This window comes from Astatotilapia calliptera, chromosome 20 (genome assembly GCF_964374335.1).
Source record: "Astatotilapia calliptera chromosome 20, fAstCal68.1, whole genome shotgun sequence".
Taxonomy (NCBI): domain Eukaryota; kingdom Metazoa; phylum Chordata; class Actinopteri; order Cichliformes; family Cichlidae; genus Astatotilapia; species Astatotilapia calliptera.
The window spans coordinates 7,203,883-7,230,389 of NC_137441.1; the positions used below are offsets into that span (position 1 = coordinate 7,203,883).

The window sequence follows — 26,507 nt, forward strand, 5'->3', positions numbered from 1 at the left end:
TTATCCTGTATTCCCAGTCATCCAGCGGTGTCCGGTTAGAGACAGCCTCTCTTAATTTTGACACTAACTGGAACCTCAGCTTGGACTTGGCGACTGACCTGGGTCTGTCTGGGCTTGTTTTCAGACTGAACCATCCCACACTTTGGAAAGAGAGTGTTGTGTGGTGAGCCACGTGTACAGGAACTGGATCTAGAAGAACCAGCGAAGGTCTGTTTGACTAGAAAGTTACTACTGGTATTAACAGCTAACTGGTAAGTCCAGAACTTATCTACAAATCATTTTCTGGTCATGTTTTAAGGTATTGTTAATCTCTGCGATCACTGTCTTCCTTTACTGCCGTAACAACAGTTATTTTAGTTCCTTAGCAGCGAGGGCTAACGTGTTAGCCTGCCCGTGCTAATCGTCAGTGTTTAAAAAGACATGACGAAGCTAAATTAGCATGCTAGCTGTTGTTTGCTTTACTAAAATGCTAGTGTTCGTGTAACTTTTCAGCTCCCAAATGAATATTAAGGCGGACATTAGGCAGGAACGTGAGTTTAGGCAGAGTTAAAATAAATAAATAAATAAGTAACGTTCCTGTTCGTTTGTAGCTCGGAGGGGGGGGGAGACATGTCCTTACTTACTATATAATTAAGTCTATTATTAGTTTTATAACTGATGAATTGCTAATAAGTCTGGAGTGATCTAATAAATTCGTTAAATTTATTTTGCTTTGGTGAGTTTGCTGACCAGTGTTAATTTATGATGGCGCTTGTTTGTTTAACTTTTGCGTATTTTTGCATGTTTTTTATTACTATGTGCATATCTGGTGCAGTTTTCCTCTGTTGTGTCCCCGTGGTCAATATTTCAGCAGAATAATGTACAGAAAATGGCTTTATGCATATTTCTGACAATATTTACTGGGTTTAGAAGTGGGCGTGTTTGAGTTGCGAAAGTATCGATTTGTGTCGTTGCGACACTGAAGTCGATTTTTGTTTGTTCGTTTCCCATTTTTGTATTTTTAATTTTTTTTGAAACCCTGAATGGTATTTAATTTAAAATGAGCACATGGAATATTGAATTAACCTAAATACACTAATGCAGTAAGTTTACCAGAGTAGGAGAGAATTTTAAAAAACAAAACAAAAAAAAAACTAAAATCTGAGTGATTATACTCGTCAAACAGAATAGGAAATGGGTTGTTGTCTTCAGCACTGAAACGAGCAAAGGAGAAAATGGCAACATATATATGAAGGCCTTACCAACACAGAAATGTAAACTGAATCGCTGAAAAAGCACAGCATTCATACTGATGCTCAAGAGGATGGAAGGGTACAACAGACAATGGTGGAGGCTATAATTTACATGTAGATGTTTAAATAGAGACAGAAAAGATCTCATCAAGGATCTGGATGACAACAATGTAGACTCTATATTGTAGATTAATGGGCTGAACATGGTTTTTGATTGGCAGAGCACACGTAGGGAGCTACAGACCGCCATGGAGATTAAAAAAAGAATGTGGTATTACTGGTCTGTTTGTTGTAGGGTGAAAAGAGCTTTCCATAGGCAAATGCCTACGCAAATGGATATGGCTGTGGTACCATTTAAAAAGAATAAAACACTGGTAAAAACAAAACAGGGTGATAGGATAGGGTCTGAGGAATAGAGACTCTGCCTCAGTATTGTTTATCAAATGATTTCTTGAATCTATCAACACACTTTAAACACATATAAAAACACCTTTGTCCTTTAGTTTATATTTATTGGATTTCTTGCATATAATTGTCTTAACTTATGATTTCTTTTCAGCCAGATTATGATATAAGTAAATATTTTATTTCCTCAGTTTTAGGGGTAGGGAGTAGTGGGGCCGTTTTCTAGTGTTTTCTGGCAGTATGACACCTATGACAATAACTCAACAACCTGTATTTGTTGAACGTTTAAGAAAATAGTTCTAGAATTTAAGCTGAACTAAATCTGCTGCCACCTTTCGAGGAATGGGTTTGGGATTTTAGAGAAGGGGAAATGCACATTTATATAAAGGAAAGGCAAAATTGGTGCATAAAAAAAGCAGGACAATAATTGTTATGTCTTGATTATTTTTATAGCCCTGCTTTGACCTTTCATCCAGAGGTAAACATGGCTGTTTGGAGGAAACTGTGGTGCAGAAACCTCCTGGCTGTCTCTCTGCTTTTCTGCATGCTCCTCCACATCATCGATGTGCACGCACGGCCAGCCAACATGTCGGCCTCTAAAGATAAGTCTCCATCCAGCAAAGACGAGAACGAGATTCTTCCCCCAGATCACCTGAACGGGTTGAAGATGGAGCTGGACGGCCACCTCAATAAGGACTTCCATCAGGAGGTTTTTCTGGGGAAGGAGATTGAGGAGTTTGATGAGGATTCAGAGCCGAGGAGGAACAGAAAGAAGCTTATTGAAATATTTACCAAGTAAGACGTGGTTTTAATTCACTGAATAGCACTTGAGTCACAGCATTCCTGAGCAAGATGCTCAAGCATAGCTGCAGATCAAGTTTGACGCAATAAACCAAGCATTCAAGTGTTGTTAAGTCAACGTCATCCTTCAGCTCAAAAAAGCAAAGAAATATTGACTAGTGACCAGTGTGGCTGTTCTCACAGGTGTTACAATAAAGTGTAATGTCCGCACATGCATTAAAAGAAAAAAAATGATTTAGGAGATTTAGCAGAGCTGATATAAGAGGATAAGCTTGGTTCTGGGTGAAGTATTTCTTTAAAAAAATGCAGCACTGCTATAACTTTGGAAGTAAACATAGACAGAAAGCTAAAGACTACTAACTTGGACCCAGTTTTATATGCTAATATAAACACTTTAGTTTCATTTTTCAGTTTTATTTGTCATATGCAAGTTAGCACAGGGTCAACATTGCAATGAAATGTGTTTGACGAGCAGCAGTCACTCAGCAGCATGGTACAGTAGAAGAAAATATAATAAAAAATAAATAAATAAATAGAAAAATAGTAAAGAGCAAAATATTAGAGAGACGTGGTAAAAGAGAAAAGATGACTAAATATATATGTATCTATAAATATATGTACACTAGTGATTAAATAAGAAAATCTTGAAAAGAAATATGAAAGGGGGGGCAGATGGGATATTGCACAGGAATGAGCAGCAGAAAATTACAGTATTGCACTTTTTAAATATAAATATCAATAACAATAAAGTGGAGTAACCAGTGCAGATTAAACAGAGTACTTGTGAAGCTACAAGGTAGCTTCTGAGTGCGTCCTGTGGACTGTGTTGTGTGTGTTTAAGTGTTGTGTTTGAGGTGTCGTATGGCTTGGTGGTAAAAACTGTTTTTAAGTCTTGTAGTCCGAGCAGACAGACTCCTGTAACGTCTGCCAGATGGTAACAAGGAGAACAGCTGATGTGCTGGGTGGCTGTGGTCCTTGATGATGCTGTGTGCTTTACGGAGGCATCGCTGAAGATAAATGTCCTGAATGGCAGGAAGCTGTAGGATGAGGGTTTAAATTTTTAATTGTTCTCACTAAAAGGAACATCATATTGTAGGAAGATTACATACAAAGCTTCAGACAAAAGATCATCTGAGAGGAGCCCATCCCCAACAGTTATGAATACATTGCTGCGTAGCTTGGATTACTTGCTATGAAAAATGAAAACATTGCTATGTTCCTAAGCTTAAAGTCTTAGTTAGCCTGAGAGCCATTCTTACTTGGCTCATGACATGCTGCACATAAATGGTAAAAATACAAAGCTGGAGAAGCAAAGAATGGCCGCTGATTAGTTTGCCTGTCAGTAACAAGATGAGAGCCTCGTCCAGCACAAGAAACACTTGGAGCCGGGTTGCAAGCCTTAAAATTCCAGATGTTAGGAAAAATATCCTAGGGCATGATATATGTGTACCTACTACGGTTGTTGTAGAGGTGCATTTGATTTTGTTATGTACTAGGTTGTAGTTGTGGACCCTTTTGCTGTGCTGTTTACTGCACAACATGTTTATCTGCGTAGAGGGCAAATTTCAGAAATACGAGGCAGCACAGCTGTATCCAATGAAGCAATATACTGAAGTAAAGCAAGCTTTGCACATATTTCTTCATGTAGTGGTCCTTTATTTTGAAATTAACTTAGTAAATTTCCTTTCGTTATTTGACGAATTCTCAGTAGTATAAGACCATTAATGTAAGAGGTCCCAAGGGTTGGGAAATTCCTGTGTTACAATATGACAAACAAATAATTCAACCTGATGTCTTTTCCAAGCTTTCCAAACCAGCAAATTTTGGTCATTGGGTATTGGACAGCCAGGGGTCAAACCGTGACTGCCACCCAGAATTAGATCATGGATACAAGTGGTGTAAAGTGGCTTCCTCCAAAGGACGAATGGACTCTTTAGAGAGAGTGAAGAGCTTGTTCATTCAGAAGGGAATCAAAGTAAAGTTACCCCTCTTCTAAAAGAAAAGAGCTAGGTGAGGTGGTTCAGGCATCTGACCAGGACGCCCCCTAAGCACGGATCTTTCAGCATGTCCTATTTGAAGGAGGACCCAAGGAAGACCCAGGAGATTTAGTCTCTTGTCTTGGTCCAGTCCAAGCGTCAGTAAATGTTTTTATTCGTTCATCCATCCAAAGGCAGACAACTTAAAGGCTGAATTTATTAAATGGAAGAAACTAATTTATTCTCTGGTTCTTCTGAGTCACATGATTCATGCAGCTTATCATTGTCCTGGATGTTTTTAATCTATCAGCTTAAATGGCAAGAGGAAAGATTCCTGTTCACGCCGGAGAAGCAAATTCATGATAATAATATAAAAAACAAGCATATATACTGTAAATATACAGCCAGGGTCATAAATCACTCGGTCACTTCAGGGCTAAAGTGCTTTACATGTGTGAGCCAGACAGACAAAGCCTTAGGTGGGTCATTATCATCGTTTAATTAGACGCCTAATGGAGTAGAGACGCTGCTAATGTTCAGGAACTGGAGCTAAATTGGGAACTAATTTATTATTTTAATGATTTCCTCACAGGGTCGACTTCAACAGGGACAGGAGCATAAGTGCCAAGGAGATGCAGCGCTGGATTATGGAGAAGACGGAGGAGCACTTTCAGGAAGCCAAGAAGGAGAACAAGAACAGTTTCCGTGCTGTCGATCCAGACGGCGATGGTGAGAGTCACAGACCATGTCCCAGACTTAAAAATACTTCCTGTCAGGTCAAATCTAAATTCTGATTTCATGGGTTGTGTGTAGGTCACGTGACATGGGATGAATACAGAGTGAAGTTTCTGGCCAGCAAAGGTTTCAATGAGAAAGAGATTGCAGAGAAAATAAAGAATAACGAAGATCTGAAACTGGATGAGGAAAGTAAGTTGAGTTTTTTCCCGTCGCAAGTAAAATCTGCAAAGCTCTGCTGTAAATCTGACTGTGGTGTTAATATTTATCCGATCTTCATCTCTACAGCTCAGGAGGTCCTGGAAAGCCTGAAGGACCGCTGGTTTCAGGCTGACAACCTTCCAGCTGACCAGCTGCTGAATGAGGAGGAGTTCTTGTCTTTCCTTCACCCTGAGCACAGCAGAGGCATGCTCAAGTACATGGTCAAGGAGATTGTGCGTGACTTAGGTATGTTTTACTTATAAATATTACTTTATAGTTGTACTGTCACAAGATAATGGTGTATTTACACACTGAGCAGATGTGGAGCAACCTAAGGATTAACAGACAGTCAACCTTTTAATGGCAATAAACATTTATTGCCATTGCATTAAAAAAATAAGTCAAAGAGAAGAAAATGCAACAGAAGACAAAAAGAGTAAAAATTCAGGACAACGTTATTAAACATCTTACAAAATCAACCTAAAATGGTGAGTTTTGCTAATTTTTTTTAAAAATGAGGAACTGATCTCTCAGTAAGAGGAAGTTTTTTTTTTCTACAGCACTGGGACTAAAACAGTAAAACGTTACAGTAAAGTTTACTTTAAACTTGCGTTTGAAACTGTAGTTGATTCTCTGATCTGAGGTCGGGAGGTAGCATGAAGTGTTAGGAGTACTGAGATGTAAAGTATAGCTGGACCAGGGAGTGATTTTTGAAGTAAATCTTAACCTGGGTGATTTCTGCGAGGTCTGGACTCAAGTGTTTTGTGAGGCCTCTCACTGCTTTGTACTGACTGCAGAAACCGCAGCATCATGCTGACATGTATGCAACGAGTTGTAGTAATATAATCGTGAGGAAACAAGGGTATTGAAGATTATTAAATTATTTGTAAGTGTGAGCTGTAGAGTGGTACAGATGTTTGACATGCTGGTTGGATTTCAGATTGCTTTATGTTGGTTATTAGTTGTCCGAAGTGTGGAGTGACACTAATATAGTGATAAAGACCAGTACAAAAGAGTTTTATCTGAGATCAGCTAAAGTAAATTAGAAGGCAATGTAATGAATTATAGTGTAAAGATGTGCTGCACACACACACGGCTGTTTTAAAACATCCTCAACCATGCAACTCCAGCAGTGAGTTTGGAATTGCTTTACATTATGAAATTAATGTATCCAATCAGAGAGTCGCACACCACCCTTCAGCTTGTAACCTTCTCTTTAGTATTTGGAGGGCTGATTTGGTGATTTTTTTTTTTTCTTCTCTTTTTAAGGCATTAACAGCACCATTGTGCTAAAATGTTTCGCTTCACAGTTTCTTAGATAGCAGGACAGTTCATTTGATAGAGAGAGGGACAGAGAAAAAATAGAGCAAGCCTTAGCTTTAGGCAATCACGAGACATGAGTTAACAACTTGAACTGATACAGCTCATTATTATTGTGGTCCTCTAGCTACCACGCCTAAGTTTAATAAGAGTTTCTTGAGGGTAAAATTGCTCCATGTTAAAAGAGAGCTTGAGAATGCCGCACATCAACATGGTCTCCTGAAGCCTCGTTTAATGGTTGTTTGACACAGAAACCGTGAGATGTTCAAAGCCCTGTAAACATTTATACTGATGCTTGAGGTGTGTCAGTCTCGCTGCAGTCTTCTCCTGACAGAAAAGCTACAGCATCAGCTTTCCTGGTAGAGGAACAAAAGAAGTCAAAACAGGATAATAGTTTCCTGAGTTTTTACAGCCGTTGCAGCATCTCTTTCTCTTCCTGTCATTTGGGAATCTACAGTGTGAGAACCTGCATCACTGAAATGCTGGTAAAGACCAACCTTTCAATGCACTTGTGTCTCCAACTCGGCCACACATGCACAAACTGTGCTTATCTGCTGTTGTGACCTAACCTTTGCTCCATGGCATTCATAAGGGCGGCAACAGTGCACACTCATGTACTGAGAGTCAGTCCCTCCCTACACTTCCCTTTTAGTTCAGAATCGGAGGTGAAGTTATTGTTCCCGAGGCAAACACTCCTTATTCACTAAAGGTCCCAGTGTTTGTTTGTTTTTTATCAAGAAGCTGTGTGTTGTGGAGCTGGAATAGCTTTTAAAGAAACCTGATGATGAGATGAGAAGCAACGTGGGCGACTGTGGCTCAGGTGGTAAAAACACTAAATAACATTCAGACACCTCATATAGTGGAGAAGAACTGGATAGTAATTTTATTTAGAAAGAAAATAAAAAATAAATGTATACAAGAGACGTACATGGTTTTTCCTGCTTAAAAATAACAGGTTACCTCAAACTTAACCATAGTTGAGCCACATGTAATTAAAATGAGCTTATTTTACATTATTAGATATAAGCCTGTCCATTTAATAAACAGAAATGTATTTTATTCGTGAGAAAATTTAACCCCACTTCATTAAATACTGGTTTACAATCCTTTCATCTCAGTCCTGGTGGTTTTTCTTTCACAGAGGGACTAAAGCTCTTGCATGAAAAGCATTACTGAGATATTTATTTGACAGAACTGGTTTGGTCTCTCTGTTGGCACAGACAAGCACGGTTTGTACCTGTTGGCATTTTGTCACATGGAAGTAAGCATTAACTTAGTTTTATCTAAGTGATATTTCAAGCCCAAATATAACAGGTTTTCATTTACATCCCATATGGGAAAAGAGTAAAATGTCCCGTTCCCTAATTTTCCATCTTCTCCTATAGTAAATGTTTAACGTTCTCATACTAGGATTGGCAGTTGAAAGTGGCCCCACTTGCAATTTTCTCATGCAGCGTAATGTTTACTTTTCATTTTTCTCATGAAACATAATTTTATGAACAAACAGGGCTGCTGTCATTAGGAAATCTTATACAATGTAAACATTTCAGGCAATTTTTTTGTATGTTCTTTCTTTTCCGTATGGAACTAAAAAAAAAAGAAAACGCAGTTAAAAACCAGAGGAAGGCATCAGCTAATGTAATATTTTCCTTTATTTATGTCATAATAATAGTGTCACCAGATCCCAGCAAACTAAATGTGCAGGTGTGGGATTAATGCTAGGAAGTTATTAACATAAAGATAAACACACTATGCAGGTTAGAAGTTTAACATGTGAAGGACTGAATGGCTGCAGCTTTCTCAACCAGTACTACAACAAAATACTTTTATGATCACTGTAGCTGTTAAACTGGTGTTAGGTTAGGTTTTTGTGCTGGCTCACTGTGGTGATTGTGACAGCTGATCTAAACAGTGCGCCGTATAATTCTGGGGTTTTTCTTTCAGACCAGGACAGCGATAAGAGGCTGACACTGTCGGAGTTCATTTCTTTGCCCGTGGGCACTGTGGAGAACCAGCAGGCTGCAGAGATCGAAGATGAGTGGGTCAGAGAGAGGAAGAAGGAGTTTGAGGAAGTCATTGATTCAAACCGCGATGGCATCGTAACCATGGATGAGCTGGAGGTGAGCGATGAAAAAGCAACTATAACCATGATAGATACAGAAATGATATGCAACATAATTATTTGATTGGTTTTGTTTATTTGTTTCAAATAGAAACACAATGATTGAGCTGATTAACAGAAACAACAGATCTCAACATCTCTACATAAATCAAAGCACAGAAAAGAACAAATTGATCAGTAAGGGTCCAATAATGCTCACCGGATTGATCACGTTGCACACAAACAGTCGCCACAGATCCGTACCATTACATACTAGTGATGAAGGCATGAGTACTTATGGCAGTACTCTCCACTACCACCACAATCACCACTCAGACAAAATGCCCATGTTAGTGATGGTATAAGAGGAGCAAAGATTTTGTTTCTTTTTTCTTGTTTTTTTTGTTTAGAATGCCTAAATTTTTCAAACTCTTACAGCATCTGCCTCTGTCTCTGAACTCCTGTACGTATTATATATTATTTATGTTATATATGGTAGTAAAAGGTGACTTGGTCATGCACCCATGTCTTCAACCAACGCAAGATGATAAAACTTCAGACGTGGATGCCGACCCAGAACGACACCAAACTGCAGTCACAACAGCGAGCGTAACCAGGCCATAACATAAATACTAGATATGGTAATTGAGAAGTATATAAACAATGGGAAATAAAAAAAGTAAACTAACATTAAAGATGATGGAAAAACTGAGTGAGCTCTTAAGTGTGATTTGGAGAAATTAAAATTAAATTAGTACAGGTTTTATTGTAATTTGTTGTAATCACAGTCTGCTCTGAATGAGCCCTGGGACTTCAGGGTTTGAGCTGATGTTGTCAGCAAGGTTATGCAAAGCCACCAAGCCAATTTCACAAAATGAGGTGGAGCGTGGCAGGAAGGAAGAAGCCGTGAAGTTGTTGTTCAGAGCCAGGTTACACTCCTTTAACACTTTGTTGGCAACTTGGAAAATGCCACCACTATTTTCCAATGTTTTAGCTTTTTACATTTGTCACTTTTTGTCAAGTTTTCACACATATTGTTTTATATGGTTCCACACTTGATAAAGGATTAAAGATGCGAATGAGTAAAAAAATGCAAAATACAAAAGCAAAAAATAAAAGAAACCCTTCCATTTATACTTTGAACTTTTATAATTATTACATCAAAATAAAAAGTAAATCAACGTGTGTGTATATATAAAGAAAAAGTGACTTACTGAAAAAGATAAATTACATTTAATTTCACTTTATATGTGACTTTTCCTTAAAAGTTCCAACTGCAGGTCTCCTTTATATGGCGTGTATGAAACAGCTCAATAAGATGTGGGCTGAAATATCAACATTTTATATTCTTAATTATTAACACTTTCAAAAGGAGTTGATAATTAAGCTTCTCTTCATAGTCCTTATAAATTCTCCTTCACGTCTTTTCTTGACCTCATGATGATTATCTGCGTTGTGAGTGGCTGGAAAACCTCCAACAGGAGGTATCCAGGTAGGCGTCATGGTCAGATGTACCAGCTCCCTCAGCTGGTTCTTTACAACGTGAAGGATTTAAAAACTAGTAGAGACCGAATAAAAACATTCTTACATATGTCCAACAAAATAGCTACAGCAGGTATAGCTGATATATTTTCCTGTTTCTCCGTGTTTCATCTTTCAGGAGTACATGGACCCGATGAATGAGCACAACGCTTTGAACGAGGCCAAGCAGATGATCGCTGTTGCAGACGAGAACCAGAACCATAACTTGGAGCTGGACGAGATTCTCAAGTACAGCGAGTACTTCACAGGGAGCAAGCTCATGGATTATGCCAGAAACGTACACGAGGAGTTCTGAAAACAGATCCAGCGTGAGGGACAAACCTGGAAGATTGGCGACGAGATGATCAAGATGTTCTAGTGTGCAATTCTGTATTTAAAAACCCTAGCATCAGCAGCCTTTGTCACTGCTGAGTCCAGTTAACACACTCCTCCTTCAACCCTGGACCAGTGAAGCTAACACAGTCTGCCTTTTGCGTGCCATTGGACTGTTTGAAGCGTTCTTCATTTTAAATTTAAAAGCGCTGCACCGATTCCAAAATTTATTTTTTTTTAAACCGTGAAATGTGTGTATATGAGGAATTTTCATTGCTGGTGCAGTGGTGAGAGAGACTGAGCAGCTAGGCGAGCTGTTTTTCTGCAGGATCTGTTGTCTGTATACAGTGTAAATATTCACATTTATCACACACAATGCGTCTGTCAGTGGGAAAGATAATGGTGCTGAAGGGTGTGACGCTTAGAGAGACACTAATGGAGTAAAAGCGTATATTTGTGCGACAAGATATATCACATAATTGCCCAAACTTAAGAATTTCATTTTTAGTGTAGTATAGTTCCACCGCTTTCCACAATAGGTCGAGTCCGTCCTTCCACTGTACTTAAAAACAGGGTGTTTATGTATTTAAACAGAAAAAGTAAATAAGATTAGAATAGAAATATAAGAAGAACTTAACTAAAAAATCTGTTTGTTGAAAAAGATTAATATATGAGTATATTTTGAAGGAAACTCAAAAGCAGCATCTAATCATGTCATTTCACCTGTGTCCGTTTCTAAATCTTTACTGCAACCACTCTAATTCAGACTTAATGTTTAGATGTGGAAGAAGAATACCTTATATATAAATATACATTATTATTTTAATTTATTTTTTTTTTGCATCTTTGAACGTCATGCAGACGTGTACTCATTTAGTCCTGGTGTCTTGGGTCTTATTTACCTCTTGAATCTTTAAATGCTCACAGTCGATCCATATAATTGATTTTCAGCTGCATGGACAATTATCGGATTTAACAATTTTCGCTGCATTTCTGTTTCCAGTAACCTGTGGAGTGTTGGCATCCTGCTGCAGTCTTTTCTGTCCTCTGTGCGATTGTAAAATAAGATTTATGATAAGAGAATGTGACACAGCTTTACAAAATGTACTGCAAATATGCCATAAACAATAAATATTTCTTATCAACTGATGACTGTTTGCGTTTGAGTTATGTTTATCCCCAGGCAGGAGGCAGGCCCTTTGGTCCTGGCTTTGAAAATGTACTTCAAGAACAGAAGAGGAAAGCCAAACTAAAGCACTGAGTGTTTGTCAATTTTGAACTTTGTTCAGTGGAACAAAGTTCAAACATGACCTTTTTTAGACATGGTACCTTAGGCAGATGTTGCATTTAATTACTGCGTTTCAATGTATCAGTCTGAAACCTGCATTTAAAAAGTAACTTTAAGTTAAATTTAGTCCCATTTAGTATCTTAAAGTCATTCGAACCCTTCGCTAATCTCCAAGACCCAAATCTGTCAGATTTTTCCACCAGTGTGACAAATTCTAACACAATGATGCCTCATTGTGTGTTATGTATCTAAAGCTTCTTAAAGATTATTTTATTGAAACCGTATTTGCAACAGTAACATGTAGGGGAACTCCTAGTGTTTATGTTGATGTGTTACAAAGTAACATCAGACTGGGATTTCAGTATTTGTAAAAAGATCAACTTCTGTAAATTAATATCTCTGTTCTGAGCTTTTGAGAAGAAGAATCAGAGAGAAATGTGTTGAAGAAAATCTGCCAGTGAGCAGGTTAAGTTCACAGGCTAACTCTGAGTTTAAGTAAACCCTCTTTTGTAAAACAGAAAACCCAGAGTTTCCCTCGTTTTTGAGTTAACAAACTCAGTTTTCACTAAGCCTGCTTCCTGGACCTAGGTCCTTGACTGCCGCTGGTTTTTCAATACTTTCCTCTTGTCATCATTCCCTTCCTCTCCTTCACTTTTTTTTCTTGCCCTGGCCAACTGCCTGTATCAGAAATGACCGATTCAGTAATTATCATGTTCAAAACCATGTGGGAACTTATCGTCTTCAGTCTGAAGGCTTAATTTATGCTCTGCCCCAAAAAGCTTGATGGAATTCAGGAAAAGGGCTCATGTTTAAGCTGCTCCTGTTTAACTAAATCTTCACCTGGTTTTACTAAATGCCTTTCAGTTGATTTTAACTGACCTGGACCTTTTTAAAGTTTTAGTGTTTTCTTTTTTTTTTTTTAAGGTTCAAACTCGTTTAAATCACCTTTCTTCTTCATTCTAATGCTTAGTTTGACATTCAGCAGGTTGTCTTGACCATACCGACATGCACCGAGTTGTAGCCATGTGATTGGTTGATAAAATATAATAAATGGTAAATGGCCTGTATTTATATAGCGCTTTACTAGTCCCTAAGGACCCCAAAGCGCTTTACATATCCAGTCATCCACCCATTCACACACACATTCACACACTGGTGATGGCAGCTACATTGTAGCCACAGCCACCCTGGGGCGCACTGACAGAGGCGAGGCTGCCGGACACTGGCGCCACCGGGCCCTCTGACCACCACCAGTAGGCAACGGGTGAAGTGTCTTGCCCAAGGACACAACGACCGAGACTGTCCAAGCCGGGGCTCGAACCGGCAACCTTCCGATTACAAGGCGAACTCCCAACTCTTGAGCCACGATCGCAGTTGAAAAGTTGTTTCTAACAAAGTGGCCGCCTTCTGTGCACTGTTGTATGTAATATGTGAAAGTATCGTGTTTTTAAAGCACACCTGAGGCTCGTATCCTGTTTTAATAAGGTTTTTATTGCGTATATACGGGTTAAGGTTCATTGTGTGTTCTATGTAATGTAGCACTTCACAACACAGCAGGATTGGAAGAACAACCATCATTTCACCAAACCAATGATTTGCTTAGAAGCAGTGACATACTGAACATCAATTAATTCTTATTTTTTTAATATAAATTGTCCTTGTCAGATTTGATTATTCACTATTAAAAATGCAGCACTGTGAATTTTTTAATCTAAATGGCTTCAGCTTCTACGTATGCCATACCCAATTTCATTTTATGTGCACGCTTTACTCCACAGACATCACTTCACAAGACAAGAACTTGTACATTTTCCCAGTATTATTAATGTGTTTGCCGTACAAATTAAACATTACTAATCTGTCTACAAACCAGCACGGCTGCAGATTACAAACCTCCCCTGAATGCTACTCCATGTCAGACACATGCAACCTTAATGTTAAACTAAAAAACAGACGAAAAGAAAGTCTCCTCTGATACACCTACTCTATGCAGAAATGCATCATTCAGTATACCAAACATACAAATATAGTCAAGTTAATGGCCAGTACTCAAACAATAAAAACACACAGACACATCATTATACAGTACAGTACGCTGCTTAGTCTCCATTAGCTTTTGTAATATAGTACAGATAAAACACACACATACATACAGTACATTCATAAATAAAACATAAAACACAGCAAGGTAACTTATCACAATGCGCAGACTTTTAAATTAAAAGAAAATGGTATAATTAAGTGAGGCATTTGTTTATATGTAAATGTGTCATTTAACCCATTATTTGATGAATGTGATGATTATTAATATAGCAGCATAACAGTAGAGTTCCACACAGCTTTCGTAAAATCAAAGTATTAGGTTGATATGTGACAAATAAATTACAGTCTGTAAGTAAATTTAGCTTTATCTTCTGCTTGTGTGCTCACAGCACGCTAACCTGTGACATATGACGCAAAGAAACCTCAAAGGTAGAGAATATTAAAGTAAAACTTGACGACGATTAAAATAGTAACACACTCTGGGCGGCAAAAAACAGTTGAGTTGAAGAAGAAGAAAAGTAATAAAAAGAGTCCGATCACAGTCGCCTGTGATGAGCTTGTGCTCGTCTCTAGTCGCGGTCTAAGTTTGGTCTTCATCAGTGTTCACAGGTAGGGATATTGGTTGAGTTTTCGCTGGTAAGCGGCACCGGAGCGTTGGAAAGGCTGTGCTGCCAGCTGTTGCTGCTGCTGCTGCTGCTGCTGCTGTTGATGGTTGTTGCCGTACTGTCCTGGAGCAGACCCCCCGAGGGCTAAGCTGCTGTTCTTCTGAAGCAGAGCCAAAGAGGAGTAAGCCCCGCTTGCCCTGCCATGGCGGGATGTACCGCCCTGCATCTGGTCTACAGCCTGAGACACTGAGGCCAAGGCGGCAGATGCCGGGTAGGCATACAGATTTGGCGTCGAGCCAAAGAGGGTGCTTTCGTGGAGCCGGTAGGACGAGTGGGAGGAGACGGGAGGGGGATATGTGGGCTGCCTCCTCAGGGAGCTACTGCTTGCTGTTTGCTCGTGAGAAGATGGCATCACAGACTGCTGCAGCTGAAATGAAAGACAAGAATGGCTTGTGAAGTGCAGAGTCAGTCTACAATACCTTTGGCCAGAGAATGCTAAGTAACGCCGTGCACAGAACATCATGCTGTTGAAAGCCGTTACCTGACTCAGATTCAGAGGCTGAGATCTGCTGGACGCAGCCCGCTGATTGCGCTCGGTTGTGGAATCTCCTGACCGACCAGACGCTTGTGTGGATGCCTTTTTGGACTTTACTGAGCCGCTTGTAGCTTGATCTAAAAAAAAAAAAAAAAAATACAGCCAAGTGTTAGCACTCAGAAGATCAGAAAAATCAATAAAACATAATTTTTTTCTTATTAAACTGCTGTTGAATAATCCAGTTTTGCATCTGCAGTAGCTCAATCATTTATGTGCTGCCTTTTAATAGGATGGTTCATGTACACATAGGCATGTCAACTCTAAATGTTTTTCAATCCCAAAACCAAAGAAGAATGTTGCACACAGTTTTCAAATTAAATGAGCCCCTCTGTTTGAACCGGTTTTGGACCTGAAGCTGCTGGAGCCTTGTGGGTTGTGCTTTCTCCAGGCTGGCTTTTAACTGAGGGCATGATGACTGCTAGAGACTTTGTAGGCTGAGAGGAGGTTTTGGGGCTCAGGGGGCTGCTGGTAGAGGAGTCTGAGTCATGGGAGTCGTGCACAGTCACACAGCTGATCACATTGGTTCTCTGACTTGTTCCAGAGCTGCGGGAGAAAAGAAGAAGAGTAAAAGGTTTTAAAAATAACATTTTTATTAGACACTACTAAAAGTTGGGGAAAAGAAAGCAGTGCAACATAAGGTGACCAGATTGAAAACGAGGCTCACCAGGCAGCAGGAAACTTTGTATCATCCTCATCTTCAGAGTCGCTGTGAATGGTGATGATGCTGACGGCAGGGCTTGGTGTGTCAGAGATAACAATGGGCTGAGACTGGTCACCGGCAAAGGAAGTGCTGTTGACCACATTGGTGGCTGATTGTACTGAGGACACCGGCCTGGAGGAGAGAATAAGCAGCACACTGACTGTCTTAAATCAAATATAAACATATGCGAACAATAAGGTGAGAAATGAAAAGATCGACAGGATACCTGGGTCTGCTCTCAGCGTGTCGAGCCTTTGATCTCTTGCCCTGTTGGGATCTCGAGTGAGCGGCCCCTGAGCTGTGGTTTTGAGTCCCAGTATGACGGCCAGCACCAGAGTCGTGCTGGTTAACGCTATCGTATTGGCTGCCATGGCGACCCCTACAAAGCAGAGATATCGCTTTAGTACAAGTAAGCAGTTACACTTGTGAGAGATGCTGTTCCATTTTAACTCAAAAATGAGCACCATCAGAATAAACTACCTCCAGCCTGAAGTCTGCTGACTGTCGGAGATGTGGGCTCCCATGGGTGGCTCTGGCACCACAGCCTGCCCCGGGTTGTGAATGGACATGCCAGGCATCTGTTGCCATGTGGAGGGGATTAGAATCTGCTGTGTTCCCGCTGGCCAGCCCTGCTGTGTGAGCACATGTACACAAGCATGCTGAAAAACTGTAAGAAACAGGTGTTAAGTGCAAAACAGAAATCTGAGAGAAGACTCAGTGAGCACATGCCTCTATCACTATGCCAGCTGAATAAAAGGCAGCATGGGTTCAGCTTACATATTGTTTTCAGATTTATTGCTGTGTGTAGAGAGAGATGTATTTTTAACTGCTAAAAAGGAAAGAGAAGTGATTTAACAGCTTAAAAAGAAAACATTTCACATGGATTATGATGCCAAGCATTTATGCCACATGAATCTGGGCCAAGCAAACGCTTTCTTTGTAACAACAATAATCACCAAAGCTTAGACACAGACGTGCACTGCTGTCTTCCACCAGGTGGCACCAAAGGTTTGCTGTATAAGTATGCTAGTAGGCTAATAGGTTAGTAATAAAGAGTCACAATTGTGTTTCCCACAATTATGTAGGAAAGAAGAAAAAACGGAAAAGAACTTGTCCCCTTGGACTGAAAATGTATGTCATCAAAGATTTCTTAAGCAAGACAGGAGGACCTGACTGGACACAGGCTTAAGCCAAAGGACCACTTGAGCCCCTTTTCCTCCTCGGATCGACTTGCCACGGTGAACCATGCTTTTCAGGGTTTTCCATTTAGTCATAGTACCTGGTACCAGGTTCTAAAATAGTACCTGTTCAGCCGCGGTTCCAAGCAATCTGAGCATATACTAAAAGGTGACGTTGTCAGACTGCATGCCACCAATTGGTTGGTCAGTGACGTCACTCAATCATGAGAGCATCTCATTTACGAAAATCTAAACTGCCATTTTTGAAACCTGGCAATGCTACAAAAACAACACCGTGGTCCCACAGACCGAGCAGCTGGAATATCATTGCTTCAAAGTCCACCTTTGTTGTAGGGTTTTGTGTTGCATACTAATTACGCCAAGGATGCTCGGATACATTGCTATAACAACAACCACGCACATTAGCTGGTACTTGATTGTAATGGAAAACCAGTCGATCCGAGTCGAGTCTTGGCATGCCAATCCAAGTGGGTAATGGAAAAGGGGCTTTAAAGATTGATAACATTAAATGATCTGTAATGCAGCATTTTCTGTAAGAAAACTGTAGGCATTTCATTTAAACGTTTTAAGTACAGCTGTCAAATTTAGCAATATTTCCTTCTTAAATCATAAAAAAGTAGTTGTAAATGTAAATGTAACATGAGTAACACATACTAGTAATTTAAGCATTTATAGGATCCTACCTGTGCCAGCATGCTGGGCTGGATGTGAAGAGACTGGGAGGACTGGTTCTGAGGGACTAAGGGTACTGAGTTTTCCATTCTCACTGGGTAAGCAGATGGCTTGTTAGAGGTTTGAAGACCTGCACGAATGTCAGATATGAAGAACTGGTCACAAAATATAGGTGGAAAAAGAGAGAAAACATAACTTTTTGTTTAAACTGTCCCATCATTTTTACCCTGGATGGTTGGTGGGCAAACAATAAGTGTCTGCTGGAAGGGCTCGGTCTGGGTGCAGAGCTGGGTGGGTCTGGTTTGCAGAGGAACTCCCTGCTGGGTCAGACCAGGGATGTTGATGGTGGCCTGCTGGTAGAGGCCAGGCTGATAGTTCAGCAGTGGGACATTACTACTGAGAGACAGGGACTGGCCTCCTGTAGAGGTCATCTGGAAGACACGACAAAGGAAATTTTTAAATTAATGCCTAAAAAGATGAATTGAGATTTTTACATTTTTGTATGAGAGTTGCATTTACAAGCATACAATGTCAAAGTCTTCAAGTGCCTAAAGCCAGGCTATGAATCAGAAATGGAAAAGTTTCTTTGGTGCATTCCTACATCTAGTACTTGTAAATAAGTTGTTTTTAAATGTCTCGCCGTTTGAAATGAAAGCGTCTGTACATAGAAGTGTACAAGCTAATAAATTAGCATTGTTCTACAAAATAACCAATTACATCTTCAACAGAAATTATGAATATAATCTTAAGATCAAACTGTTCCCGAGGCAGTTTAGAGAGGATCTTCTCACTTGATTGTGCTGATTAAGTTGGCTACTGAATGTGACAGTGAGGTTTGTTGCTGCACTCGGGGTGTTGTTGCTTGCAAACATATTTTTTCCGTTCTCAAAGGCGCTGCATCGGCGTTTACATATATCCATATTTTGGAAGCAGGACTTCACGCTGTGGAATAAAAACAAATACATATAAATATATACATTTAAATCAGACAGAAGCTAAACAACAGTCATCACAATCTGTAGCTTCATTTCTTTATCCACGCAGGTCTTACTGTGAGCTGTGCGGGAAGTGCAGCAGGTGGGTCATGGTAACAAATGGGTGGTTCAGCGTCTTCATAGGTGTGATCCTTTTGTCAGCGTCGAGTGTCAGCATCTTCTTCAGCAGGTCTATAAACTCCCGTCTGTCAGCCTTCTCTGCCAGGATGTCTGTGCCCTCCAGGTTTGTCATGTTCACCTGCAGGAAGTCACGGCCCATGTGACATGTTCACAGCACAAAAAAGTACCTCCTTTCAACTTTTACTAATTACTTTTCCCTGGCCTACATGGAAAACATGAGCCTGGTTCTTTACACCATGCTCCTTTAATATGCATAGCAGAACCTCTAGTAAGAAATACCAGATTATTCCCAAGGTTGTTATTTAAGTAAAAGGGAAAAGGGGAAAATATAATGCTTGTCACATTGTTGCTCATCCTGTGCATCATTTTGTTTCCCTGATTAAATGATTCAGTGTAGCTCCTGCCTTTCCAAAGCTTTTTGATGACCGAAGACAAATTAATTGATCATATTAGAGGTATCAACACAACAACAGCTATAACAGCAGGTTATGACGTGAAATGGTGTTAATGTTTGTTGGATTGTGTACTGCTATGAACTGTGTGACAGCACTGTTTCCTTTATTCATAGAGAAAGGTCCAGTGTATCCTCTGCTAAACAAGGTAATCCAAAGAAGCATTAAAGCAAGCAAAACTCAATCAGGAGAAGAAAAAGTACACGTCACAGGGGCAACTTGAACTCCTGACCACTCGCTCTGAGATCTATTTCTTATCCTATTACACATTAACACACTTAGATCACAGTTACCAAATTAGCTAAAGTCAAATGTCGGTCTATTTAACAAAAGTACAACAAAAAACAGACATATGCATTTCATTTCTTTGTTGCAATGATGCAGTTGCTGCAGTTTTTTGCTTTGTTGATATGGTCTGACTGGGGCTTTACCTGGAAACACTGTTGTTGTCTAAAATCTAGGGTATAGTTTTTGCCATCATGCCATTTTGGCTGCTGTTTGGGCCATGTTTGTGAGGGTCCTACTTTGCCCCAAAGAGGGAGCAACACTTAAAATATCTGCTTACAGCAGCTGTCTCTTAGACAGGATAACTCCTCACCTGCATCATGTCATCCAGACAGTTGAAGATGTATTTTCTTGCCTCCTTCGACTTGATGCCCATCTCTGCCTCGTGCTCTGCAGGTGTCTGCAGAAAAAGGAACCACAGCAACACTTCAGTACATGAAGTGTTTTTTCTCGTTTGGGGACTCATATCTGTGTCACCTACTTTGAGCCTCCACAGCGGGTAGCTCGAGTCAGGGCCTCGGTTGAAAAAGCGGCTGGTCTTGGTTCCTGCACTAAGGAGGTACTCTGCTGGAAGACCCTGGGTCTGAGAAATGTAGCGAATCTGAGAGAAAACAATGAAAAATAAGTATAAAATAGTGGTTAAATGATGGTTAAAATTAAAGGCACTGCCTCTTTGGTTGACAGCTGTCCCAAGACAGGCAGCTGTGTCTGATTTTTATGTAAATGTCAGTGTGTATAAGGGTGCTGCAGATGACCTGGTCATACTCTGAGGCACCGGGATAAAGGGGCCATCCTAAGAACAGCTCAGCAATGACACATCCCAAAGACCACATATCGATGGCTTCACAGAAAGGAAGGCCCAGGATAATCTCTGGAGCTCTGTAGGCCCATCAAAGCCAATAAATGTGAAGATCACAGCAAGTAATTCACAAGATATTTCATAGCTCTAGGCAAAAATGCTCACCTGTAATATCGAGACTGCAGGTAAGTTGAGCATACAGCTTTGGAAACATGGCTCGCCGAGCCGAAATCAATGACCTTCACCCTGTATGGCTGCCTCAGAGGGTCTACCAGCATGATGTTTTCAGGCTTCAGGTCAGCATGGATCAGCCCCAGGCTCTTCAGCTTCATTAGCGCGGTGGCGACCTGCTGCAGGATTGGCCGGATGCACTTGAGCATCAGAGGGCTGAACTTGCTGTGCTTCAGAAAGTCGTAAAGGTTCTGCTCCAGCATCTCAAACACAAGGCACGTGTGATTCTTGTGCTGGAAACACTCGTACGAGCGGACAAAGTTGAACTCATCGGCATTTTCCGTGCTCAGCCTGCTGAGGATACTCACCTGCAAGTAGGAGGAAGATGATATTATGTGGTAATAAACAGAAAAATGAATGCGAAAGTAACATCTTCCTTAACAGGCCAAAACATGAAGGTTCACAGAATTTATCTTCGGTACCACCAGTACTCAAAATCACATATCAGCCCTATGGCAGAAACAACACAGAGGATCAGAGAAGTCAGTAGGATTCATCCTCCAATTAAAACATATAAAACAAAACCTGTACAAAATTCTGCGGCAATCAAATAGATTGGCCACTGACTGAAATATCTAAAGTTCAGGTTATTGTATCTGTATTCCCGTAGCTGGATGTTGGCTGATCTCAACCATAACTGCCAACCATGCAGCCAGACCACTAACACTGCTTACAATATAAAGCAAATAAAAGAAACCTGCTTTTGGCTGCTCCCATTTGCACAAGGGATCACCACAGCAGGTAGCCATGCTCATTTGATTTGGCAGATTTTCATGCCGGATGCTCTTCATATTGTGTTATATTGTGAGCACAAGCGTCTCTATGGAGGTCCACGTGCCTGACAACTGCACAGGAAATATGACAGCTGTCCATGTCTACAATCTAGTATAATCCCTGCCATGTATCAGTGCTTCAATTCGCTGTAGTCTAGTCCTGAGGTAACTATTGATGTCTTATTAAAAACAAGGTGGAGGCTGACATGGTCAAACAAGCTGAAAACAGGCCAAAAGCACAAGTAGGATTGCATTTATGATGTCATATACATGCACCGCCATTCCCAATTTTCATATTATATGAAATTATATGCTAATAAAGGCTCCTTTCATCAATTTTAACAATATGTACTCACCTCAATTTGCCCTTGCCGAGCATAAGAGGGATGGTTCTTCAAGATTTTAATGGCCACTATCTCATTTGTGCCCCGCTTCCAGCATTTAGCCACCTGACCGAAGGTGCCGCGTCCCAGGAACTCGAGCACCTCGTAACTGTTGGACATGGAGCACAGGATCTCGTGCTGCACCAGCTGATAGTCGCCCTCGCTGTGGGAGTTGCTGCTCTTGGTGGTGGAGGTGGAGTGTGCTATGGACTGAGCAGTGGTGGTTCCCCCGCCACCGCCACCATTGCGGTTTGAGACCACGGGGGCGGAGAGCTCCTCCAGTATCTGCACGCTGTCGCTGCTGTCCACCTCCTCACTCTTCCTCTTCAGGCTGTACTGCTTGTGATAGAGATCGGACGGCTGGGAGGAGGACTCTGCATCCTTGATTCGCCGGCTGGAGGAGGAAGATGAAGAGGAGGATGAAGGAGGCCCGCAAAGGCTGCCCGTGCTGTCTGCCGCCCGCACCACCGTCTGCTCCCTTGAGCCGGCCGTTGGCGGGTGGACCTGGTTGGAAGTGTACACTTGGTTAAAGTTGGAGCCAGAGGTTGAGGGTGCAGCTCCCTGGGTAGGGCTCTGCTGGTAGTAACCATTGTCTCCCAGCTGGCTTGATGCATCCCAGGAGGGGTTCTCCACTTTAAGTCTCTTTGAGCGAGAGTAGGCACTGGAGGACACAGAGGGGGAGGAGAACACCTGGAGCTGCGACGCCATGTCTGTGGAGGAGCAGGAAGTGGGTTAGTTTTGTTTTAGAGCCTCTATTTATATTTGTGTGTGTGTTCTTGTATGTTACTCATTTATTTATGTTTAATTATGTGTAAACAGACAGAAGCAGTTAACTGTTTTATCCTCAAGTTTGGAGCTGCAATAATCAATCAATTAAAGAATTATCTGATTAGTGCCAAACATCAAAGGTGATCAGTGGTACTATTTACGCTTGACTTTTGACCTACTTTACATCCCATTTCCTTTATATTTTCCTCTTCTGGAGTACTTGGCAGCAAAAATCATCCTGCAGGAGTAGACTTCACCTAAGCAGGAAAATGATTCTCATATAGTCTACCTAAAATCAGGTCTTTTAAACCCCGTGACTCTTTTTTTTCCCCCCAATTTGTTTTCTATTAATTTCAACAAGTCATTGGGATGTTATTTATGATTAAAGTGGACGTATTAAACTAATTTCCGGCTCTGTATTTTTATTCTTGGATTGTAGCAGGGTAGCTATCCCTAATTCCTTAAGTCTGAAACAAGCCGATTTGATTCCCGTAAAGCAAATTTCTTCTGATTAGTGACCCCTCCCATAAAAGCAGGTGGGTGGAGCTTCCGGGCACACAACTAGAACTGTACTCTACAGATGAGCACACGTCACACAGAGCCAAGAGCAGGAAAAAAAACTGTCATGGTGAGCGTTTACAGCAGAGTGGAGATTTTGACTCACAGGAATTACTGGTACTTTTTTGAAATTCAAATAATCTGTAGGCCGATTAGGCATGAGTTTCATCAGTTAAAGTTAATTGTGAGTGACATGTTGTTGGTAACTGTTAGATATTGGGGGTGGACATTTAAATCTCCAGAACTGAAACCCGTATTTGATTGGTTTAATGAAATAAAAGGACAAAAATGATCACATTTTCACAAGAGACCTGGACTGAGCTATATACTGTTTATTATTCAGATTTGTGATATTGCATTTATTAGCACAGAAAAGTGTAATTCCAGTGTTTTGACCCAATAGAAACTATCAAGCTGGGGCTACATCTAAAACCACTTGACTTAGACATCATTAACATGTGTTTCCGCTAACTGGCAGTAACTAACCCCAGCAGCATTTTCCCAAACCTGACTGACAGTACCTGTATTTGCTGACTCTGCACACCGTTGCCTGTGTGATATTAAGGCCTCGTCATCTTCTCACCGAGCAGCTCCGTGTGGTGCAGCAGCGGGTCGGCGGAGCTGCTCGCTGCCTGCTCGGAGCTGGAAGGATGAGAGCTAACCGAGCTAACAGCCAGCTAGCTTTTTCACGAATATCTGAGTCATACCTGACTCCGATCCGCTGTCTCACATCGCGCGACAAACCCGCATTACGCTTGTCGTTTCTCTCGAAATGTCAGATAACATCCCGATGAGCACCGTCTCCGGGACACAGCTCCATCATCACAGTCTGCTCGCTCCACTTCCTGTCCTGCCGACGTAACCGGCGGCGAGATGTGACGGACGTCAACGGCCACGTGCGTCTCCTGCAGTCAAAGATCGTGTATCTCCCAAGTGTATCTCTCTTCCTTATTTTTCTATCTTTATTAGACCGATCTGGTTCTCTTTTAATTAACCCTGTGACTATATATGTATAACTACATTCGTGACATTTTCCCTGTAGTTTCTCTCTGAGTAGCACTGGTTGAACTGTCTGTCCTGGGACAACATGTCTATGTGGTGGAGGAGTCCAAGTACTTGACTGAAGACTAGTACAGAGTCTGTATACAAGAAGGGGATGAGCAGGCTCTGTTTACTAAGGAAGCCGAGATGCTTAATGTGTGCTGCAAAATGATTGAGAGTTTCTATCAGTCAGCTGTGGGGAGCAGAGTGTAGTTTTCTGTAGTTAGTCTGGCTCTGTGATTGGCAGCAAATTGTGCATTTTTGAAGCTGTGATAGAAAGGTGGACACTGAACAAACTGTTGTCCATAGTCTGTAGTCCTGACCACCCTCTGTGCCACTTGTACCTTCTTCAGTACTGGTGGAGCCTCAAGGACCTTCTATAAGGTGGTAGCACTAGGTTGTTAATGTTGTTATTAACAGTTATTTATACTGTATTATTATTATTATTATTATTATGACATGGAAACTAGTGAAAAATCATCAGATTAAGTGACTAATATACAGTATAAGTTTATAATTCTGTATGGAGGACCTGAGAAGCAACGTTCATGGCTGAAAAATTAGTCCTCCCGTGGTCGGCTGAGGCTGGCTCCAAAAGGAGTTAAATCCCCAAGTTCACAACATTAAGAAAACCGTCAGTATACACTGGATCATGAAAAAGATTATTATTATTGTTATCATTATTATATTGATGTGATTTACATTTAAATGTAAGGGTGTGGCTGCTTTCATTGACAGCTTCAGCCAACAGCTGCCAGAGAGGCCTCACCTCAGCTGAAGTCACTTAACTTGACCCCTTGACTGTCCACATTTCTCTTTTGGTGAGTGAAATTGTAGAAGTTTATATCTGTCAGATGCACTCAATACAGTTTGAAAATGCAGACGGCTAACTTTGCACTGCACTTTTTTTGTCTAAATATGGTCACTTCTGGTTCTAAAAGGAACAAACCCCACCTCCAAATGCAATGTCCAAAATCTGATAGGTGATGCCACAGTGGCTACGCCCATCTTTTTTTAAACAGTTGATGGACAGTTACCATGGAAATAAAGCATTAAATTATGATTTTATTATTTTATCTTCTTAGACAGCATTTTTAAAACATTCCATTCGTTATTTATATATTTAAAAATGTACTTTTTTAACCCATGGAAATTTAATATTGTTTTTGTACACCTTTTAAAATTAAACAATTTAGAGATAGATTATCTTTCACCCATCTATCCATTAATTTCATTACTTACAAATATATTAAACAGAAAAATAATGTGTAATCAATTCATTTATAGAAACTGAATTACTGAATTTTATAGAAACTGAATTACTGAATTTTATAGATAGATATACATCTTTATATAGAGAGAAAGATGGAGTTGGGGGTGTGTGTGTGTGTGTGTGTGTGTGTGTGTGTGTGTGTGTGTGTGTGTGTGTGTGAGAGAGAGAGAGAAAGGGCTTCACTGTATTTTTATTATTCCCTAATTAAAAAGATCAATTTGTCACACATTTTAACACAAGGAGGCGCTGTTGTCTCAGCGACAAGGAAAAACGGAGTGAGTCGAACAGACGATGTTTATTTCCATCCATCTCTCATCTTGCCTTTTCAGATATATTAGCATTTTTATTTTTGTCTCTACAGCTTGTTTACAGCATCAGAAGCACTGCGTTTTATAGTGGTACACCACAGTAGACAAAAATACATCACCAAGACTACACCAGCATAGTCGATGCAAAAACAAAGGATAAAGAGAACATGTTTCAGATCAAAACTGCTTATCAAGATGATAATAACTAATGATATTAAATTTCTTATCCTTGAAATATAATAGGAGTACATGCATGCAGTACATATACAATCAAACATACTGGAAAGTATTGATGTAATGAATCAGCAAAGAAATGATGGTTCATACAAAACAAGTGCTCAACTAACAATGTATTTATACACATATATATCTGAGAGGAAAAGACCAGCAGATCCTCATAGAACAAAACCCTATCAAAATAAAAGTTGTAACTGAACTAAAATGCATTAATTTCTTCACTTTAATGAACTTTAAATGTGACGTTTATTTATTTATGCATTTTTTGTAGCTTTCTCTGTACACAGAGAAAGCTACAAAAAATGCATAAACTGACTGTATAGTATACTGTGATGGCTGAATTTATTCAGCAGCATCAGGCTCCTCTTCTCATTGAAATCCAGCTGTGGTGAATGTTTGGAAGGCTGCATTTTTCAAGTATTTTCTCCCTCTCTCGACTCTTGAAGGACTACCTGAAGGAGTGTCGGAAGTGCAAACTCCTTCTTTTCAGCTTTTCTGGGTTGTGGGAAGCCATGTGCGAAAATTCTCGGAAGATGTCAAGGTACGTGGCGTCTCCT

At 40.5% G+C, this 26,507-nt stretch overlaps 3 protein-coding genes and 1 long non-coding RNA gene across 9 annotated transcripts in view; 2 read left to right on the forward strand and 2 right to left on the reverse strand.

Annotated features, from left to right (window-relative positions):
- On the forward strand, window positions 1–11,774 carry sdf4 (stromal cell derived factor 4). 3 transcript variants are annotated; one of them, XM_026154189.2, is made up of 7 exons: window positions 1–251; window positions 2,091–2,432; window positions 5,007–5,143; window positions 5,228–5,341; window positions 5,438–5,596; window positions 8,615–8,790; window positions 10,432–11,774. In XM_026154189.2, the coding sequence occupies exons 2-7, from the start codon at window positions 2,122–2,124 to the stop codon at window positions 10,606–10,608; spliced, it is 1,074 nt and encodes a 357-aa protein (XP_026009974.2). In that variant the 5' UTR covers window positions 1–251; window positions 2,091–2,121; the 3' UTR covers window positions 10,609–11,774. The 3 variants fall into 3 exon arrangements, with proteins under 3 accessions (XP_026009974.2, XP_026009977.2, XP_026009976.2); XM_026154192.2 differs by having other exon boundaries at window positions 8–207; XM_026154191.2 differs by having other exon boundaries at window positions 13–251; window positions 2,114–2,432.
- Window positions 11,775–13,383: 1,609 nt separating this feature from the next.
- hipk1a (homeodomain interacting protein kinase 1a) lies at window positions 13,384–23,960 on the reverse strand. 2 transcript variants are annotated; one of them, XM_026154495.2, is made up of 16 exons: window positions 23,613–23,960; window positions 21,739–22,475; window positions 20,544–20,917; window positions 20,335–20,458; window positions 20,061–20,180; window positions 19,893–19,979; window positions 18,779–18,960; window positions 18,519–18,669; window positions 17,954–18,158; window positions 17,739–17,857; window positions 16,337–16,485; window positions 16,083–16,235; window positions 15,821–15,988; window positions 15,506–15,699; window positions 15,103–15,233; window positions 13,384–14,988 (listed from the first exon to the last, which is right to left on the reverse strand). In XM_026154495.2, exons 2-16 carry the CDS (start codon window positions 22,471–22,473, stop codon window positions 14,560–14,562), a joined length of 3,321 nt encoding a protein of 1,106 aa, XP_026010280.2. In that variant the 5' UTR covers window positions 22,474–22,475; window positions 23,613–23,960; the 3' UTR covers window positions 13,384–14,559. The 2 variants fall into 2 exon arrangements, with proteins under 2 accessions (XP_026010280.2, XP_026010279.2); XM_026154494.2 differs by having other exon boundaries at window positions 16,337–16,488.
- LOC145423251 (uncharacterized) lies at window positions 23,124–25,996 on the forward strand. The gene is made up of 2 exons (XR_013904341.1): window positions 23,124–23,208; window positions 23,871–25,996. It is a non-coding gene; the product is annotated as an uncharacterized LOC145423251 (long non-coding RNA).
- Window positions 25,682–26,507, reverse strand: part of acap3a (ArfGAP with coiled-coil, ankyrin repeat and PH domains 3a) — a 67,260-nt gene continuing 66,434 nt past the window's right edge. For all 3 annotated transcript variants that reach the window (XM_080295517.1, XM_026153313.2, XM_080295518.1), the window contains exon 25: window positions 25,682–26,505. In XM_080295517.1, the coding sequence (XP_080151643.1) occupies window positions 26,399–26,505 (107 nt within the window). In that variant the 3' untranslated portion in view covers window positions 25,682–26,398. The remainder of the gene's footprint in view (window positions 26,506–26,507) is intronic.

Coding starts and splice junctions, on each gene's coding strand:
- sdf4 (XM_026154189.2), top strand. CDS start 2,122: ATGGCTGTTTGGAGGAAACTGTGGTGCAGAAACCTCCTGGCTGTCTCT. Junction 5,144..5,227: donor TGTCGATCCAGACGGCGATG/GTGAGAGTCACA, acceptor GGTTGTGTGTAG/GTCACGTGACATGGGATGAA. Junction 5,597..8,614: donor GGAGATTGTGCGTGACTTAG/GTATGTTTTACT, acceptor TTTTTCTTTCAG/ACCAGGACAGCGATAAGAGG.
- hipk1a (XM_026154494.2), bottom strand. CDS start 22,473: ATGGCGTCGCAGCTCCAGGTGTTCTCCTCCCCCTCTGTGTCCTCCAGT. Junction 15,989..16,082: donor CACGCTGAGAGCAGACCCAG/GTATCCTGTCGA, acceptor TCTCTCCTCCAG/GCCGGTGTCCTCAGTACAAT. Junction 14,989..15,102: donor AGCCTCTGAATCTGAGTCAG/GTAACGGCTTTC, acceptor CTTTCATTTCAG/CTGCAGCAGTCTGTGATGCC.